The sequence below is a fragment of the Abrus precatorius genome, unplaced genomic scaffold (genome assembly GCF_003935025.1).
Source record: "Abrus precatorius isolate BTA unplaced genomic scaffold, Abrus_2018 Scaffold11, whole genome shotgun sequence".
In the NCBI taxonomy this organism is placed as follows: domain Eukaryota; kingdom Viridiplantae; phylum Streptophyta; class Magnoliopsida; order Fabales; family Fabaceae; genus Abrus; species Abrus precatorius.
The window spans coordinates 15,808,018-15,826,090 of record NW_020874303.1 but is presented as its reverse complement, the minus strand read 5'-3'; the positions used below and the strand labels follow the sequence as shown (position 1 = coordinate 15,826,090).

At 34.2% G+C, this 18,073-nt stretch overlaps 2 protein-coding genes across 2 annotated transcripts; one reads left to right on the top strand and one right to left on the bottom strand.

The window, feature by feature from the left end:
- Positions 1 to 4,510: 4,510 nt before the first annotated feature.
- LOC113855458 (bifunctional protein FolD 1, mitochondrial-like) lies at positions 4,511 to 8,035 on the bottom strand. The gene is made up of 5 exons (XM_027487100.1): positions 7,752 to 8,035; positions 7,328 to 7,647; positions 6,747 to 6,983; positions 6,509 to 6,676; positions 4,511 to 5,010 (listed from the first exon to the last, which is right to left on the bottom strand). Exons 1-5 carry the CDS (start codon positions 7,921 to 7,923, stop codon positions 4,843 to 4,845), a joined length of 1,065 nt encoding a protein of 354 aa, XP_027342901.1. The 5' UTR covers positions 7,924 to 8,035; the 3' UTR covers positions 4,511 to 4,842.
- A 1,460-nt stretch (positions 8,036 to 9,495) lies between these two features.
- On the top strand, positions 9,496 to 11,540 carry LOC113855678 (protein RESTRICTED TEV MOVEMENT 2-like). The gene is made up of 3 exons (XM_027487308.1): positions 9,496 to 9,650; positions 10,588 to 11,141; positions 11,283 to 11,540. Exons 1-3 carry the CDS (start codon positions 9,542 to 9,544, stop codon positions 11,538 to 11,540), a joined length of 921 nt encoding a protein of 306 aa, XP_027343109.1. The 5' UTR covers positions 9,496 to 9,541.
- Positions 11,541 to 18,073: the final 6,533 nt, after the last annotated feature.

Below are 18,073 nucleotides of genomic sequence, written 5' to 3'. Positions count from 1 at the left end.
TGGTGCCTCTAGCTCCTCTACCTCTACCTCTACCTCTACCAGACATATTCAATCTAGCTACACATTTAACAATCATAGTCCAGCACGTCAAATCAATAATACATTTATAATTCAGGCAAACAAAACAATCAACACTTATATTGGATGCTTCAGCCCAATACCCCAGTCCGGTTTGGATGAACTGCTCTGATACCAAATTGTAACACCTTAAATTTAATTTTAATTAAATAACAATTTTGCAAATCGGATAACCAATTTTTTCATAAAATATTTCGAAAAAAGTGAAGGGTTACAAATTAATATCAAATAACTGCTACAGGACTAGTTCAATTACAACAATTTCAAAATAAAATCTAAGTCCTATAGCAGTCCATCTGTTCCTTCACTGAGTCCGGTGCTGATCGTCTTGATTACCTGAAAAATGAATGTACGAGTGAGTACTCTACACTACCCAAAAACACACAATCAATGTAGAGTCTCACCGTCAGAACATTTCTAACACATTAAACAAACGCAATCACAAGCAACATTTCACATTCATAAGTACAATTCATAAACCCATGCATATGCACGCCAGCCACACTCACTGTGACACTGTGATCATAGATTTATACCATAAATGGTCACCGGTTACCCCCGCCTCACGAATACCACGTGGGCAGTCACGGGTCACTCAACAAGGATAGTGGTCAGAGGTCTAGTCAGGAAGAGAGTGTGTGGCCTGTGGTGCACCCGTTCCGCAGTCGGTGTCACCACCACTCTTTCCTCTCCAAGGTATTCCTACTGTCCTCATCTTCTACACTCCTAGTGTATCGCTGAACCATTCACAACATATCACAATGGCGCTAATACGCCCATTCACACATATATTCCATTCACGCATGCAATGATCATGCTTACACACGGCACACGACCTATATTCAATTCACAGCACACGGCACGCAGCCTACAATTCTCGTTCATATTACACGGCCCATGGGCTCACATTTTCACAATATTCATTCAAATATACGGCACAAGTGCCCATACTCATTCTATCACACAACATTTACATATAATCCAAATTCATCAATTTCAAATCAACACACATAATATTCCCATACCACGGCACATGGCCCACATTACATTTCTCAGCAATTTCTTACCCACTAACTCAGTCACAACACAATATTCAGCAGAATATCAACAATTCATGCACAAAAGAGTAGAATAGAGTCCCCCTTACCTTGGATTGAAGACCCACACGCTAAATCCACCAAAAAATACTCTCCCGCACGGATTGCGGCCTAAACACATGGAAGAATTCCATGAGAACCCAAGGAAACCACAAAAACAGAGAAAGGGGATGAAAAACCAAAACCCTAACCATTAAAACTCACCTCTAAGCGTTCCCCACATGGATTTAACCTTCAATCAATCTCCCGAATGATTTTGGAGGCAATTTAATTGATGGAAAAGGGTTTGGGAATGAGAGAATCCAAGAAATTTTGAAGGGAGAGGGAGAAATAACCCTCCCTGAACCCTAATTTCCCTTAAATCCTTTTCTGGTCACGACACTCTCGCTACAGCAAGATATTCTCGCTGCAACGACACGCCCTCACGCTACGGCAAAAATATCAGACGAAACTGCACCATGGTTTCTGCAGAATCTCGCTACAGCGAGACTGCACCCAGAAATGTACTTCAAACTGTCGCTCTGTTGCTGCAGCGAGACGTCTCTCGCTACAGCGAGAAGGTGACAATTTTGATCCTTCCTCCTAGGGCCAGAATTACACCCTGCACTTAGGCATTTATCCCATCTCAGCCCTATCCAGTTGTGCATACACATAATACACACATCTATATTCTTAGTACACATAAACATCATTATCAAGTAAATCAACACACACATACACACATATATATATATATATACACATTTAGATTTATATAAATAATAATAATTAATATTGCCAAAATTCAAGGCGTTACACTATATTCATGTAAATTTATCAAAAAGGCCATATTTTAGTAAGTCTCACACTAATTTGAGCATGCAGGCCATATATATATATATATTGAGCTTTAAAAAAAAAGACATTTAAATTTCTTAATATTCATTTACATTTTGAATAATTCTAAACTTTTTACTCTTTATTCCTTCAAATCTTCTTAACTACTAAATGAAAAGAATATTTAATGTGTTTTATGTTTTTAACACAATAGTGAACAAATAATTTGATTTGATACTTCTTAAAGCAGTAAGAGGATTGCTACAAGGATATAACAAAGTTGTTGTAATTTTCCTACGTTTTACTTCTGACACATTTGTCTTATCTTATTGTGATAATAGAGTCACTTATAAAACTATCTAAAACTTTTATAAATTTTCAGACTTTTGTTTAATTATATATGTACAAAAATTAATATTCTTAACAATATTTTAGTTAAAACACAAAATATAACTATATTTAGAATTCTTTTCACACATACATAGAACTTCTAAAATTAAATAAATGCATGTAATAATTTAAATTTATAATAAAAAAATTTAAAGAAACTTTTAAAGTTAATATTAGAACATGACACCGAGAATATGTTAAAAGAAAATATTGGTTGGCATATCATGCACATTAAGTGTACGGAGTAGCTTGGAGACGAGGAATAAAAAAATTATACTAAACTTTTGCACTTGAAAAAATATTTTTGTTTAAAACTTAAATTTATAATATGAAAATAAAAAAATCTTCTAAAATTAATATTAGACACGATTAAATAATGAATTAAAAAATATTTATTTCATATATATAAAAAAGGTGTATATAATAATAATAATAATCTCATATATAATATTAATGTTTACTGTTTAGTAGTTGAAATAGTAACATGTTGAAGAAAATGGGCTCTAATATTTGGTGGCTGACTTGGTTGCACGTTTGTGACATCCATTGAAGAGAGAGACATATACTTCAATTATTCCCAAACGTAGCTGCATCCTAATCTACACGGCACATAACTTATTAATTATTTGTATGTTAAAAAGAAAATTGGCGAGCTAATCTACAATTTTTATTTTGTATCAATAATTTTGTTATTTAAATTATTTATAAAAGTTTTTTAATTTAATTTTAATATATTCTTAGTATATATTTGTATATTATTAACTAATTAAAAATTATCATAAATATAATTTTAAAACAATTATAATAAAAATTAATAATTTTTAATTATAAAAGTTACAAATTCTAATAATAACTCTTGTACCAGAGAAAAGTATCAGTGAGAGTAATTAAGTTTTATCTTATTAAAGGAAAAAAATTACATAAATTACAAAATTAAAATCAGTCAAAGTTCATTTTATGATATATTATTTATCTTAAGATCTTTTTTAATTATTTCCTCTAGAGTACAAAAATTAAGGTTTAAATAAATAAATAGTCCATAAAAATATACCCTCTTTTAGAATTAATTTTTATAAAAAAATGTTAAATTTAACTCTTTAATTTTTTAAATATTTTTTACTATTAATTGAGAGCGGTCACTAACACATCATACCTATCACTTGAATATTAATATCAGACATAATAAAGTTTAAATAAATAATTAGTTTTAAACATAACAAAGTTTAAATAAGTAATTAGTCCAAAAAATATATCTTTTTAGAACTAGTCCTTATTAAAATTTTATTTTAGTTGTAATCATGTATAATTTTAATTTTTTAAGAATAAATCTTACTATTATCTCTTGAATCAACACTATTACTTTATCTAACATCTTGCATTTTATCTTCTCTTAAAACTACTCGACGAGTCAGTGTTATTTGATGTGAGATAAAAAGACTTACTTTACTGTGCTTCCTTGAACTTTTATTTTTATTTTTCATCTAGTGAGATAATGTAAAGATTCTCTGTCGTATGTAAAGTTGAAAAACTTACTCTACTCTAATCATACTTAGTTTTACTTGAACAATAAAGATATAAACTCTTACCATAAGAAGATTTACTCTAATCATACTTAGTTTTATCTTGAACAATAATAATATACTTTTTTCTCATAACAATAAAAGTATAGGCATTAGGAAATAGTAAAATATTTTAGTGTTGAATGAAAAATAATCGATTTAAATAAGTAGATAGTCATTAAAAATATATACTCTTTTGAAATTAGTCCCTATAAAATTTTACAAGATTAAAAAAAAATTAATAAGAACTAATTCTAAAAAATATATATAGTTTTTATATAAACTAATTACTTATTTAAGTGTAAAGCTGGTATTATCACGTGACAAGTATGATGTAGAATATCATTTTTTTTATCATTACTCAACGATGAAGACTATTTAAAAAAAATTATAGAACTAGCTCTAACAAAAAAAAATTATAAGGAATATTTTCAAAAAAGAAATTTTTTAGAGACTATTTTCTTATTTAAGCTAAAAATTAAATATATGTCAAGTTCTTAAGCCATATCAATGTGTGTGCAACCAGTGATTCCTCCTCTCTCAATCTCTTTAAAGCAAATTAACTATGCATAGAAGTGATGTTAAGAAGGAGTGCATTTCAAATAGCTGCTCCAATCATATACAGAAAGTCTATATCAGCTTCGACATAATGAGCAAAACAGTCAAAATTGTAGCCCCAATTTTTTTGGGTTTCAAGAGGTGAGTTTGAACTAGCAAAGCAACGAAGGCAAAAAGAGCTAATTTCTAAACCCTATGTGGTCCACTAGATCCTTGCAATGCAATGTGATAAATATCATAGCATGTTGGCCTCAACAATATCCTATTTAGATGAACAGGAACATGCATACAAACAGATGATAGATCCAACATAGAACTTTAAGATGGAGAAGAAAACAATTTATTCAAACCATTCCAAAGCCACGTTTGGCAGAATGGAGGGTGTTGGAGAGCAGCATTGATATTGTAACTGGTCCTACACCTCCAGGAACAGGAGTGATGGCAGATACTACCTTTACTGCCTCTTCAAAGCAAACATCTCCTGTCACACGGAAGCCTTTGCCACTGGGATCCTGTAATTTATATTCAACTACATCAAGATATTAATATTAATAAATCACGAACTAGCCCTGCCCCATGTCTAGTACATATGAATATACAACTACAGAGATTGTAAGGGAGTTAACATCAATGACACATTGATACATTGTGATTATTAAGAATTAATTTGACAAGATTTTCAATGCATGTCTTGGTTATGCTCAGTTAAACATTCAATTATTCAACCAAGTGAAGAAATATAGATTTGTATGCTAATGAAGCAACAAATGGTTAGAATAATATCACTCTATCACACTTATTATATTGAGGCAACATATTCATAACTTGTGCATGTTTATTAGGTCTATAAAACTAACGTGTTTTCTTAAATTACACTGAAAAAATATCATTCCAAGCTTATTTCAGCAAAATAATTTTGACAGGCTACTTAGACCTATTTAACTATATTCCTTTCATGCTATACTTGCAAATCATATACTTTAAGCTTTCTGTATGGGCAGCTGGATGCAAAAACTTCACCCTGTCGTCCCAGATTCGACTTGTCACTCATTCCACTGCACAAAAATCCCACGGTTGAAAACAAAGCAAAACCCAGATGCAATTTATTGAGAATTAGTGCATGTTTAAGTGCTACTTACACACAGACATTTATGTTATAATAATCATACAGTGTATTTTCTATTAAGTTATTGGACCACAAAATTACCTATATGTTAACATAACGTCTCTTTGTTTAGGAAGAAATAAAATACTATCATAGTCAGTAGTGCTTTGTTGATCAACTATTTAATTCAGTCTAGGTAGCATTGAGGAAGACTGTCAACAAAAGAGTTCTACAAAACTTTTTCTTCATTAACGCCAACAACAAAATCATGACAAATCACACTAAGAAAACGTGCTATTTAACCATGACGGGAAAGGAATCAAAGTGAAAAGAGTACATGGGATCCTAAACAAATCCACAGATCAAACAATCCCACAACAAGAACAAAGAAACACCCTACCCCATAAAATGTTAAAACAATGCCAGCACTCTTATTACTTCCAAATCAATATTTCCTACATTAACATCTCTCTTTTATTCTTTAAGTTGAATGACCACTTTACAAAGTGTGATTGCTGGACAAACTTCTTTACCCTGTGAAGAAATATTCACTTCTTGAATTGAAGCTATATAAATCCAACTTGAAACAATTTTTGGACAGTCTAAGTGATATCAGTATAGCATGGCTGAGTGGTTTCAAAGGTACAAGTTTTTAGAACCAGTGTGTATTTTCTTTTTCTTCTATGTTGAATTTATACTATCTTTCTCACATTAGCTGTTGTCATAAGTGGATTGTTTATTCCTAATTCTATCTTGTGGCTTTTAAACTACGAATGTATCTTTGATATATGAATTGAAAAAAATATCAAGTTCTTGAAATAATAAAATATAAATTTCTTGTACCTCCATGCATTCAGATGACCACATGACATTATTGGACACCAAAAATAATCTAGAAGCATTACCTTAACTTGATTAGTTCCCATGTCGATGACCACAGCTCCTCGCTTTAGCCAATTTCCACGAACTACGTTAGGGATTCCAACATCTGCTACCACAATGTCTGCTTCAGAAGTTATTTGTTCAGGGTTCTTTGTGTATGCATGTAAAATGCTGACTGTTGCATGGTGCCTCTACTCAAAAAATGATAAATCAGCCATTTAGAAATTGAAACATTCTGCTCAGCAACAACATTTATGTTACCTGCATTAGCAAGGAAGTGGGTAACCCCGCAATTTTACTTCTTCCAATTATTACCACTCTTTTCCCCTTGATTTCCACACCATGCCTAAGTAACAACTCAATGCAGCCCTTGGGAGCACAAGGGACAAAGAAGGGTTTTCTTCCTCTTATTGCAAGATTTCCCATATTTAAGGGATGAAAGCCATCCACATCCTTTTCAGGACTCACAACATTGATAATTTTTTCCTCGTCCAAATGCTGCATCAAATAATTTATAATAACTAAGGTTGTAATAGCAAGTTATGAAACAAATCACCAAATAGTGCCCACAATAACAACGAGCATGCCTTTTCTAACTACGTGGATCGGCTACATAGAACAAACGATCCATAATGTCACTTTAATAAACAAGTAATGCCAACTAACAATCTTATGATTAAAACTTTGAGACTGATCTTCCTGTAGCTCCACTGAAAATGAATATACCAGAACAAATTTATCTTACTCAATGAACTCTAATTTTAGATCAATTGAAAGGTTGGGGTGGATAAGCACAGTCAATAATAATAAGCATTAAGTAGTGAAAAGGGTGAACAAATTACTTGAGGCAGAGGAAGTTGCACAAGAATGCCATGTACATCCGGGTCATCATTGAAACTAGAAACAACATGAAGCAGTTCAGTTTCAGCACACTTCTCTGGCAACTGGGCAACCACTGTTTCAATGCCAACTTGATCACAGGCTTTCAACTTAATGTGGATGAAAGTGCGAGAGTCCCTCCTATCACCCACCAAAACCACAGCCAATCTAGGAAACTTCCCAATGCAACTCTTCATCCTTCTTATCTCATCAGCTACTTTAAGTTTTATCTCTTTAGCAATTGATTTACCCTCAAGAATTACAGCATTGTGGCCATTAGCCCCTAAAGCAACACAAGTAACCCAAAAGAAACAAAACCCATTAACATAAAGTGACAAGGTAGAGGCTTCAGAGGATAGAACTTCAAGTTTACATCATAGAACTTACATTGGAGACTTTCTGGCAAATGGGTATGAGGGAAAGCGTTCTCTCTGGATTCCCAAACATCAGGGAGGTTGGGGCCAAGCAGAGCACAAGACGGTAAAGAAGAAAAAGAATGCAATGCTTTTCTCAGTGCTCTATGCCATGCCACCACCCCAACAATGGGACAAGATCTCATACTTGTGTTGATTTGTGTGTGAATACGAAAGTGGAGATTGAACGTGCGTTTTGCTGGTCGGTTTTTGAGGAAAACGATGACAACATTGTCTAATGAGTTTATCAGTTTTGATAGTTTCAACTATCAACAACAGATACTAACGAATAATCTTATTCCGAGTTTTGAGATGAGATTCCTTTGACTTCATCGTCTCCACGTGTTCAGTGTTCTGCCACGTAAACCTACTAACCAAAAATTCTTGTTATTGAACAGAAAAATGAAACCTCAAATAATCAAGTAATCAACAAAGCAAACTAAAAACAACTAAAAAACTTATTATAAGAAATAGAAAGTAGTAGTTTAACTTGAAAATAAAATTCATTTTAATTAAAAATTAAATTATTCTAATTTTATATTTTACTTTTAAACGTTTTTGTAAGATTTGTGAATGTAAAAAAATTATTTTTACAGGTCTTTATACATATTTATAAAAATAAATAATAAAATGAAAATAATGTGATATTTTTATAATTAAAAATGAAAATAAAAGTATGACCTATGAATATTGACGAAATAGTATTGATTATCTTAAAAATAACAATTTAATTAAAATAGACTACTTTGTGTTCAATCATAAATTGTTAAGTCATTAAAAATTATTAACTTTCATATATAATAACAATTTTGAAAATTATATTTATGATAATTTTTTATTAATTGATATTATAAACTTTGTTTACAATAATTATATATTAAAATTAAAGTCTAAAAGTAGTTTGTAATATTATATATAATTTTTTTATTTAATGAAATGGTGTCATTTTACTTACAATATTTATTCAAATTCATTTTCTTTTATGTTTTTCATTTTTTTTTACTTTTTTGCGTTTAATTCCTTAAAAAATTATTTTGTCTATTTGATCCCATCAAAAGATAAAACTAATTCAATCTTTGATTCAGTTTTTTTTTTCCAAAGTTGATATAATCTAGGATGCAAACACCTTTAGTTTTGATGCATTGTACTTGTTGGGATCTATAAACATTATCAAAATTTAATTCAATTATTCTAAAGTGAGAAGATATATAAAGTTAAAAGGTGAAAACTTAAAAAAAAGTTAAAAATTTATATTTATTGATTTAAAACTAGTATTTTATAAAAATAATTAGCTTTAATTTAATAACAAATATGTTTTTTACTTAACACATCTTTTCATTTTAGAAAAAATAAATCTAAGTTGGATTAGAGGTTTGATTAATCATGAATTGACTAGTTAATTAGTTATGCTCGAATGAAAAAAAAGAGATGACGAATAATATAATAATAAAAATAACACAAATCACGTTTGCTTCCTCTTTTGTGGAATTTGAAGTGTATGAGCCAAACAAAGAACTTTCCCTTTATTTATTAAAGAAGTTATACCTCACATATGAGTTAGGGAAAATGATGAAGTTTGATGATATAGGAAAATCAAAGCAGCCAAAAAGGAATGGTTTCATTTTTAAGAAAACTCAACATATGAACAGTTCACTATAAATAGAGGAACCACCGAATGGAGTTGAAGATCCATTACAGCAATAATTGCAAGAGTTAATTTCTAAACATAAAAAAGAAATAAAATCAAAGAGCAACAGTGGGAAAATGTCTAGCATGCAAGATGGTGTTCAACCTACCTACCAAGATTTGCAAGCCGAATTTGAAACAAAGGAAACTTCTGATTCTCACCTTCTGCTTGTTCACATTCCTGATGGTTTGTTTGATTTATTTACCACCTTATCAACGTCATGCTTTTGTTTTTCTTCTAGGAATGTTAAAGAATTAATAAATAAATAAATAAATAAATAAAATATTTAAAATTATGAAAAGAATGTATTGTTATACTTTTTAGTAAAAGTTTTCCACTTGTAATTATTTTATTTTCTTTTTACATTCTGCACTGCTTAATTTTCGAGTTTCCATTACAAGGATTATTGCATATTTATTTATATTCCACATATTAAATTTAGTTTTTAACTTGTTAAGGTAATTTTTTAATATATTATGACTGTGGCTTTTTTTTTAACTTCAAAAGAAATCGTTGTATGATATATTTTTTATTATTTATTTTTAAAATAACTTAATTTAATGATACACAGACAATGCACGAAAAAATTACTGGTATTACTATATTTCATTATCATACATGATAGTTAAAACTAGATTGTGTAATTACAAAAAAAAAAATGTTAAAATAATTTTATTATAAAGTCAGCCATATAGTTTTGCTACTTATTAAAATGTGGAGATAGAGAAGTCTAACAGGATATATGTGTTTATGTTTTTGTTAATTTAACTTTATCATTTTAATTGCTTAACTTCGATTCTAAAGGCTGAAAATAATATTTTTCATGTATTTAATACTTTTTGAGAAAAGTGAATGTCTTTTGGTATTTCGCTTCATCTCTACCTCCTCTGAAGTATGAACAAGGAAAATCATTTCTGATATGCATTCATTCATTCAATCAGAAAACTCTATCAGCATTTCTGGTATACACACAATGAAAAACAGAAAAAGAAAAAAAAAATGTATAGTGATAATTAATAAATTTCAAAATTAATAGAAAAGTAAATTAGAAAAAGTAATAATTGTTTTTATTGAAGCAAATTTCATAACCAAGTGCATGTTGTTTCTTTCCCATGATGTACAGGTTTCGAAAGGATGCATATTGGTGCTAAAGTTGAGTACGATTTTAGAAAGGTGAGAGTTTTTGGTGAACGACCACTTGGAAACAACAGAAAGAGCCGTTTCAATGTAGAGTATGAAGTTCCAAACTATTGTAGTATCAGAGGAATAAAGGGAAAGTTTGATGGAAAACTTGTCACCATTACAATGCCAATTGATCAAGAGAAAGTCTCCAAACAAGAACCACAACAATCAACAGAAACAAAGAATGAAAAAGAAGACACTTCTCAACCTGCATCTTCAGATGATGACCATCATGACACTTCACCAACCTCACCACAAGAGCCTGTGCCTCAAAAGGGTGAAGATGGAATTTCACATGAAGCTCCTGAGACAAAAGTTGAAAGTAAATCTTCACCTCCAAGAGAAGAAAGTGAAGAACAAGCTGACCATGAGACTTCAACCCCTCCAGAAGCCACACAAGAGTCTGTGCCTGAAAAGGGTAAAGTAGGAACTTCACAGACAGATTCCAAGCTTCAAACTGAGGAAACTTGTGAAAATGAGGAAAAAAAGCAAAGGGTTGTTGGAGAGGAAGAAACTGAAGACCGTTCTTCAGAATCAGGAAAGTCACCTGAAGAAGAAGAAGACACTGAAAAGAAAAGCAAGGAAGAAAGAAAAGGATCTGATAGAGTTGATAGCTTTTCCACAAAGGATATAAAGGAAGAGAAGGGAAAGGGAAGAAATGGTGAAGTTGGAAGTGATGATGCTGAAGAAAAGGGCATGCCTCAGCCTGAATCAACAACAACAATGACAAGAATCAAAGATGTGGCTGCTTCTGCTTCTCAAGTTGTCACTGATCTTGCAAGAAGGTTCAACGAAGAAGATAAACAAAGGATAATATACATGGGTGCAGCAGTTCTTGTGGTGGCACTAGGAGTTTATGCTACCTACAAGCTTCGTTCCTCACCTAGACCATAGATAATTAATATATACATTTCCCTTCACATGGTTTCATACAAAAGCTTCCTTTCAATAATTAATGCCATATAAAAATGTTGTAGAAGAAAGATGCCCAACTCTGATCAAGTTGAGTTTCAGGGATTTGCCATCCGATAGTAAAAAGAATGAATCATGGAATTCTGGTGATGTAGAATCCGGAGTTGTCTTGGCAACAAATATGTTGGGACAAATAAATCAAAAATTACATCGTGATTTACGTTGTTTTGTGTCAAAATATTCTCCTAAAGGTAAGCAAAAGTACTAAAGGGGGAAAAGAAAGCAAAAGTAGCATGTGTTCAAACAATTTAAAAGGATACTTAAATAAATTAACTGCTGAATTCATATGAATTTTTAATCACTTTATAAAAAATTGTAACGAGATATAACGCAAAAATTATAACTAATAATATTAAATTAAAGCAGATTCTTGTTGATTTAAACACTAATAAAAACGTGCCATTCCCTTTGAAACAAATTCTTTAGGTGAATACAGCTATTTTGATTCCTATATTATGGGAAATATGTGATTTTTATTCCCCAAATGATATGTTAAAGCAATCAAATTCCCAATTTTTTAATTGAAAAAAATGATTTCCCTGTTCGTTGTCCAATTCTTAACAGAAGTTAGACGCGGCCATCAATGTGCAAACGCGACACGACACTATATTATGAAAGCATGTTAGTTGAGTTAATCTATTTAAATATGCCATTATGTTATATTCAAGTTTGTCATTTTATATTTAATTTATGCATACGCTGCAATCAAAAATAAAAAATCAACAATGAGTCTGTTAAAATGCTAACTTAGCGAAGTGTCATCTACCATAAATCGATGATAAACTTACCGGTAAACTCTCAAGATTTCTATGCTTATAAGCATAAGGTAAATTGTTTTTAAGATTTTTAAATGAACTCGTAATTTTTATTATAATAGTATTAATTTTTATTGTTAAATGATACAAGAATTTTTAAAATAACGTGATTTCACTTTTAGAAATTAATTTGATCAATTTTTATCACTACTATTACTGTTATCTCCGGACAATGAATCACTGGGACAGTGCACAAATGAAGCTGACAAAGAGATTAGTTTCTATAGAAACTATTAAGATTCTAGTAAAAAGGTTGCTACCAAATAATGATGTTGAAATGCAATTTGAGTAGTAAAGGAAGAAGAGGATGATGAGAAGCTGTTAACTTTTATGACAAAAAGTGTTATTAGAAGAATTAAAGTATCTAACAAAGTTAAAAGACTAACATGTATATTTAAAAATAAACTTAATTATATTTTTGTCCCTATAAATATTAGACATTTTGTAATAAGTTCTTATAAATTTTTTTATTAAGATTTAGTCCCTCAAAATTATTAAGAAGTTAGGATTTATTCCGTATCGTTAACTCTGTAACACCTTAAATTTTAATTTAAATAAATAACAATTTCGCAAAATTAAAATAATAAATTTTCACAAAATATTTTAAAAACGAGGAAGGATTATAATTATCATATCAAGCAACTGCCATAGGGCTAGTTCAAATACAACAAATTTCAAAATATTATCCTAAGCCCTATAGCAGTTCATCCGTCCCTTTACTGTGTCTGGTGTTGATCGTCTTGATTACCTGAAAGATGAATGTAAGGGTGAGCACTCTACATTATCAAAATACAATCAAACATAGAATCTCACCTTCAAGACATATAAATACGTTCAGCAGATACACAATACTCAGAAATAACTTTTCAGCATAGTTCATTTCATATTAAACATCGATGCACTTGTAGCACCAACAGTAGTTCATATTCATAATTCACAGTATTGTACATCGGTGACTACTCGCCCCATTCGCACTATAGTGCACACCGGCAGCTACTCGACCCATTCGCACTATCGTGCACAACGGCGGCTACCTGGCCCATTCGCACTCATTTCTTAATACACGGCAAGAGGCCCACATTCGTTTATAAAACAACACATAGTCTATCATTATCTATAACATACGACACGTGGCCTACATCCATTCACATTACACGGCCCTCGAACCCATATTTCCACAACGTCCATCACATATATATATTTGGAACAAGTGCCCATACTCATTCGCAATGCTCGGCATACAATCCCTCATTCTATTTCACACAACGTTTAGCATATAATGCACATGTCACGGCACATGGCCCTCATTTCATCCACAATATATGGCACATAGTCTACGTTTACTCACTATATCATTTATTCACCAATCATTGGCATTCCATCATACACAATCATCCCATGGGGCCTAACTATTCCAACACACATCAATTTCATCACACACACCATCCCTATCTTCTATCTCAGCCACATTGCACAACTCAACAAAATAAACAAGAATCATAATATATTGAGATAGGTACAATCCCCCCTTACCTTGGATTGAAGATCCACGCTTGATTCTAACCACAAAGGTGTTCCCCGTATAGATCTCGGCCTAAATACACGGGTTAATTCCATGAGAACCCCAGAACTCACCCAAAACAGAGAAACGAAAGGAGAAAATGGAACCCTAACTATAAAAACTCACCTCCAAGCATTCCCTACACGAATTCAAGCTCCAATCTCGCTCACAAACAGCTTTGGAGGCAATTAATCAGTGAGAAAGGGTTCCGGGTCGAGGAATTCGAAGGAATTTTTGAGAAATAACTTCTCAAACCCTAAACCCCTTTAAATCCTTTTCTGGTCGCGACACTCTCGCTACAGTGAGATATTCTCGCTGCAGCGAAATACCTCTCACTGTAGTGACGCCCTCTGTCGCCACAACGAAAATCTCAAACAAAATTGCACTCTAGTTTTTGCAGAATCTCGCTACAGCGAGACTGCACTCAGAAATGCACCTCAAACTGTTGTTCTCTCGCTACAGCGAAAAGGTGACAAGTCTGGTCCTTCCTCCCAGGGCCCTCTCGCTATAGCGAGAACAGCCCAAAATCACACCCTACACTTAGGCATTCAACCTATTTCAGCCTTATCCAGTCATGCATACACACAATACACACATCCATATACTTAATACACATAAACATCATTATCAAGTAATTCAATACACACACACATATATATATATATATTTAGATTTATATAATTAATAATAATTAATATTACAAAATTAGGGGTGTTACAACTCTCCCCTCCTTTAAGGAATTTCGTCTCCGAAATTCAACCAAACACTCATGAACTACAAAAACAACCCCGGGTACAACTCCTTCATTATACTCTCCGTTTCCCATGTGCCATCTCCCTCATCACTTGAGCTCCAAATTACCTTCACCAATGATATCTCTTTACCCTCTCAGTTGTTTAACATGGTGATTCGCAATCCTCACCAAGTACACATCATACGACAAGTCTTCTCTTACTTGAATCGGGTCAAGATCAATCACATGGGAGGGATCTGGCACATATTGCCTAAGCAGCGACACATGGAATACCAGATGTAGATTCGAGAGGTTCGGAGGCAACACAATTCGGTATGCAGCAGGACCAATTCTACTCAACACTTTGAATGGTCCAATGAACTTAGGAGACAGCTTCTGAGATTTTAGAGCTCTCTCCACTCCGGTTACAGGTGAGACCTTCATAAATACGTGGTCACCCACTTGAAACTCCAACGGCTTCTGCCTTTTATCATAATAGCTCTTTTGCCCATCTTGTGCAGCCTTTATTTTATCTCTGATCATTTTGATTTGATCATTTTGCCTTTGGATCATATCCGGCGCGCACAAAGTCGCCTCTCCGATTTCATACCAACATAACAGAGTTCTGCACCTCTGCCCATACAAGGCCTCAAACGGTGTCATTCCAATACTACCATGATAACTGTTGTTGTATATGAATTCTACTAGTGGCAAGCACTCTTTCCAAGTTCCCTGTTGTTCGAGCACACAAGCCCTCAACAAGTCCTCCAGGGATTGGATGGTCCGCTCAGTCTGACCGTCAGTCTGACCGTCAGTCTGACCGTCAGTCTGTGGGTGATAAGCTAAACTCAGTCTCAACTTAGTCCCCAACGCCCGTTGCAGGCTTTCCCAAAATCTCGAAGTAAACCTCGGGTCTCTATCTGACACCACACTAGTCTGCACTCCATGCATCCTGACTATTTCCCGCACATACAACTCCGTAAGTCGCTCCAATTTATACTTCATGTTGATCAGGAGAAAGTGTGCAGCCTTGGTCAACTGATCCACTATCACCAAGATGGTATCATGATTGTTCCTGGTCTTAGGCAACCTAGAAACAAAATCCATGGAGATACTATCCCATTTCCACTCAGGGATCTCTAACGGCTGTAACAACCCAAGTGGACGTTGGTATTCTACCTTCGCCTTCTGGCAAGTTAAGCATCTAGCCACATATTCAGCCACGTCCCTCTTCATACCATTTCACCAAAAACTCTTTCGGAGATTCTGATACATTTTAGTCGCACCGAGGTGAAAACTCATCCTGCTCTTATGCGCTTCCTCAAGCACCATCTGTCTCAGCTCATCCACTTGAGGAATTCACACTCGGTTCCGGAACTTAATCACCCTGTTCTCATCACAATGGAACTCCATCTCCTTTCCCTCGACCTTCTACCTCATCATGTCTTGGAGGAAGACATCTCCCTGTTGGGCATCTCGAACATACATCAAGAAGTCATTATGGATTATTGTTGCCCCGAGATATAAACTCCCCAGTCTCACCTCTATGGCCAAGTTCATGTCCCAAAATTCCTCAATCAACTATATTTCTTTCACCATCATTGTTGTCACATGCAATGATTTTTGGCTCAAAGCATCGGCTACCACATTCTCCTTGCCAGGGTGGTAAGACAATGTAAAGTCGTAGTCCTTAAGGAATTCCATCCATCTCCTCTGCCGCATATTCAGCTCCTTTTTATCAAATAGATACTTCAAACTTTTATGGTCACTGATTACCTCAAACCTCGCTCCATATAAGTAATGCCTCCATAACTTAAGAGCAAACACCACTGCGGCCAATTCCAGATCATGAGTCGGATAGTTGACTTCATGCGGACGCAACTGCCTTGAAACATAGGCGACCACTCATCCGTCTTTCATCAAAAACACAACCAAGTCTTTGCCTAGATGCATCAAAATACACATCAAATTTCTGCTCTAGGTTGGGCAGAGCTAACACCGACGCCGAAGTCAGCCTTATTTTCAGCTCTAAGAAACTAGCTTCACAACCTTTGGTCCACTTGAACTCCTTTCCCTTGCAGGTCAGCTTCGTTAAGGACAACGCTATCTTAGAGAATCCCTCAATGAATTTCCTATAATAGCCCGCCAATCGGAGCAAACTGCGCACTTCTGTCACATTCGTCGGCCTGGGCCATTCAGCCACTGCTTCCACTTTTGCAGGGTCTACCATGATTCCTTCCTTTGACACTACATGTCTTAGAAATTGGATCTTCGACAACCAGAACTCACACTTAGAGAATTTCGCATACAGCTGCCTCTCCCTCAGAATTTGCAAGACAATCCTTAAGTGTTCGGCATGTTCTTCTTGAGTCTTGGAATAAATTAGGATGTAGTCAATGAACATCACCACAAACTTATCCAAAAACTTGTGGAAGATCTTGTTCATGTAGTCCATGAACACCGCAGGCGCATTGGTCACCCCAAACGGCATCACTAAATACTCATAGTGACCATACCGCATCCTAAACACCGTCTTAGGCACATCCTCATTCTTCACTCGGATTTGATGGTACCCTAATCTCAAATCAATCTTCGAAAATACTATTGTTTCCCTTAATTGGTCCATCAAATCATCGATCCTTGGAAGTGGATACTTGTTCTTGATTGTTACTTTATTTAGTTGCTGGTAATCCACACACATTCTCATGCTCCCGTCTTTCTTTTTCACCAAGAGCACTGGAGCTCCCCACGGTGACACACTTGGTCTCACAAACCGTTTCTGCAGCAAGTCCTCTACTTGTTTCTTAACCTCTGTCAACTCCACTAGTGACATTCTATAAGGTGCCGCAGAAATCGGGCTTGCCCCTAGAATGAGGTCAATAGCAAACTCTATCTCCCTCTCAGGTGGTAGTTCAGAAACATCCTCGGAGAAAACTTCCAAGAAGTCCCTCACTATTGGAATATACTCTGACTCCACCACGCTTTCGGCCTCCATGGAGAACATCATCATAAAGGCTTTGGTGTTTACTGTGTTTTCCCACGCTCCCTGGCTCGTAAGCCTTGGAACTTCTGCCACTGTTGCGCCAAAGATCAGAGTCTTCTCCCTACAGTCCAGCAGTACATGGTTGGCAGCAAGTCAATCCATACCCAGAATTACATCCAGCTGAGAAAGAGGTAGACAGATCAAGCTTACCTCAAACTCCCTGCCATGTACCATTATCGGGCATCCCAAACACACCCATGACGTCACAACTGCTTACCTGTAGGGGTAGTCACACAGTCCACAGACACAAAAGAATGCGTAGCACCCGAGTCAAACGACACATCAAGCAATCTGCCTTTAATT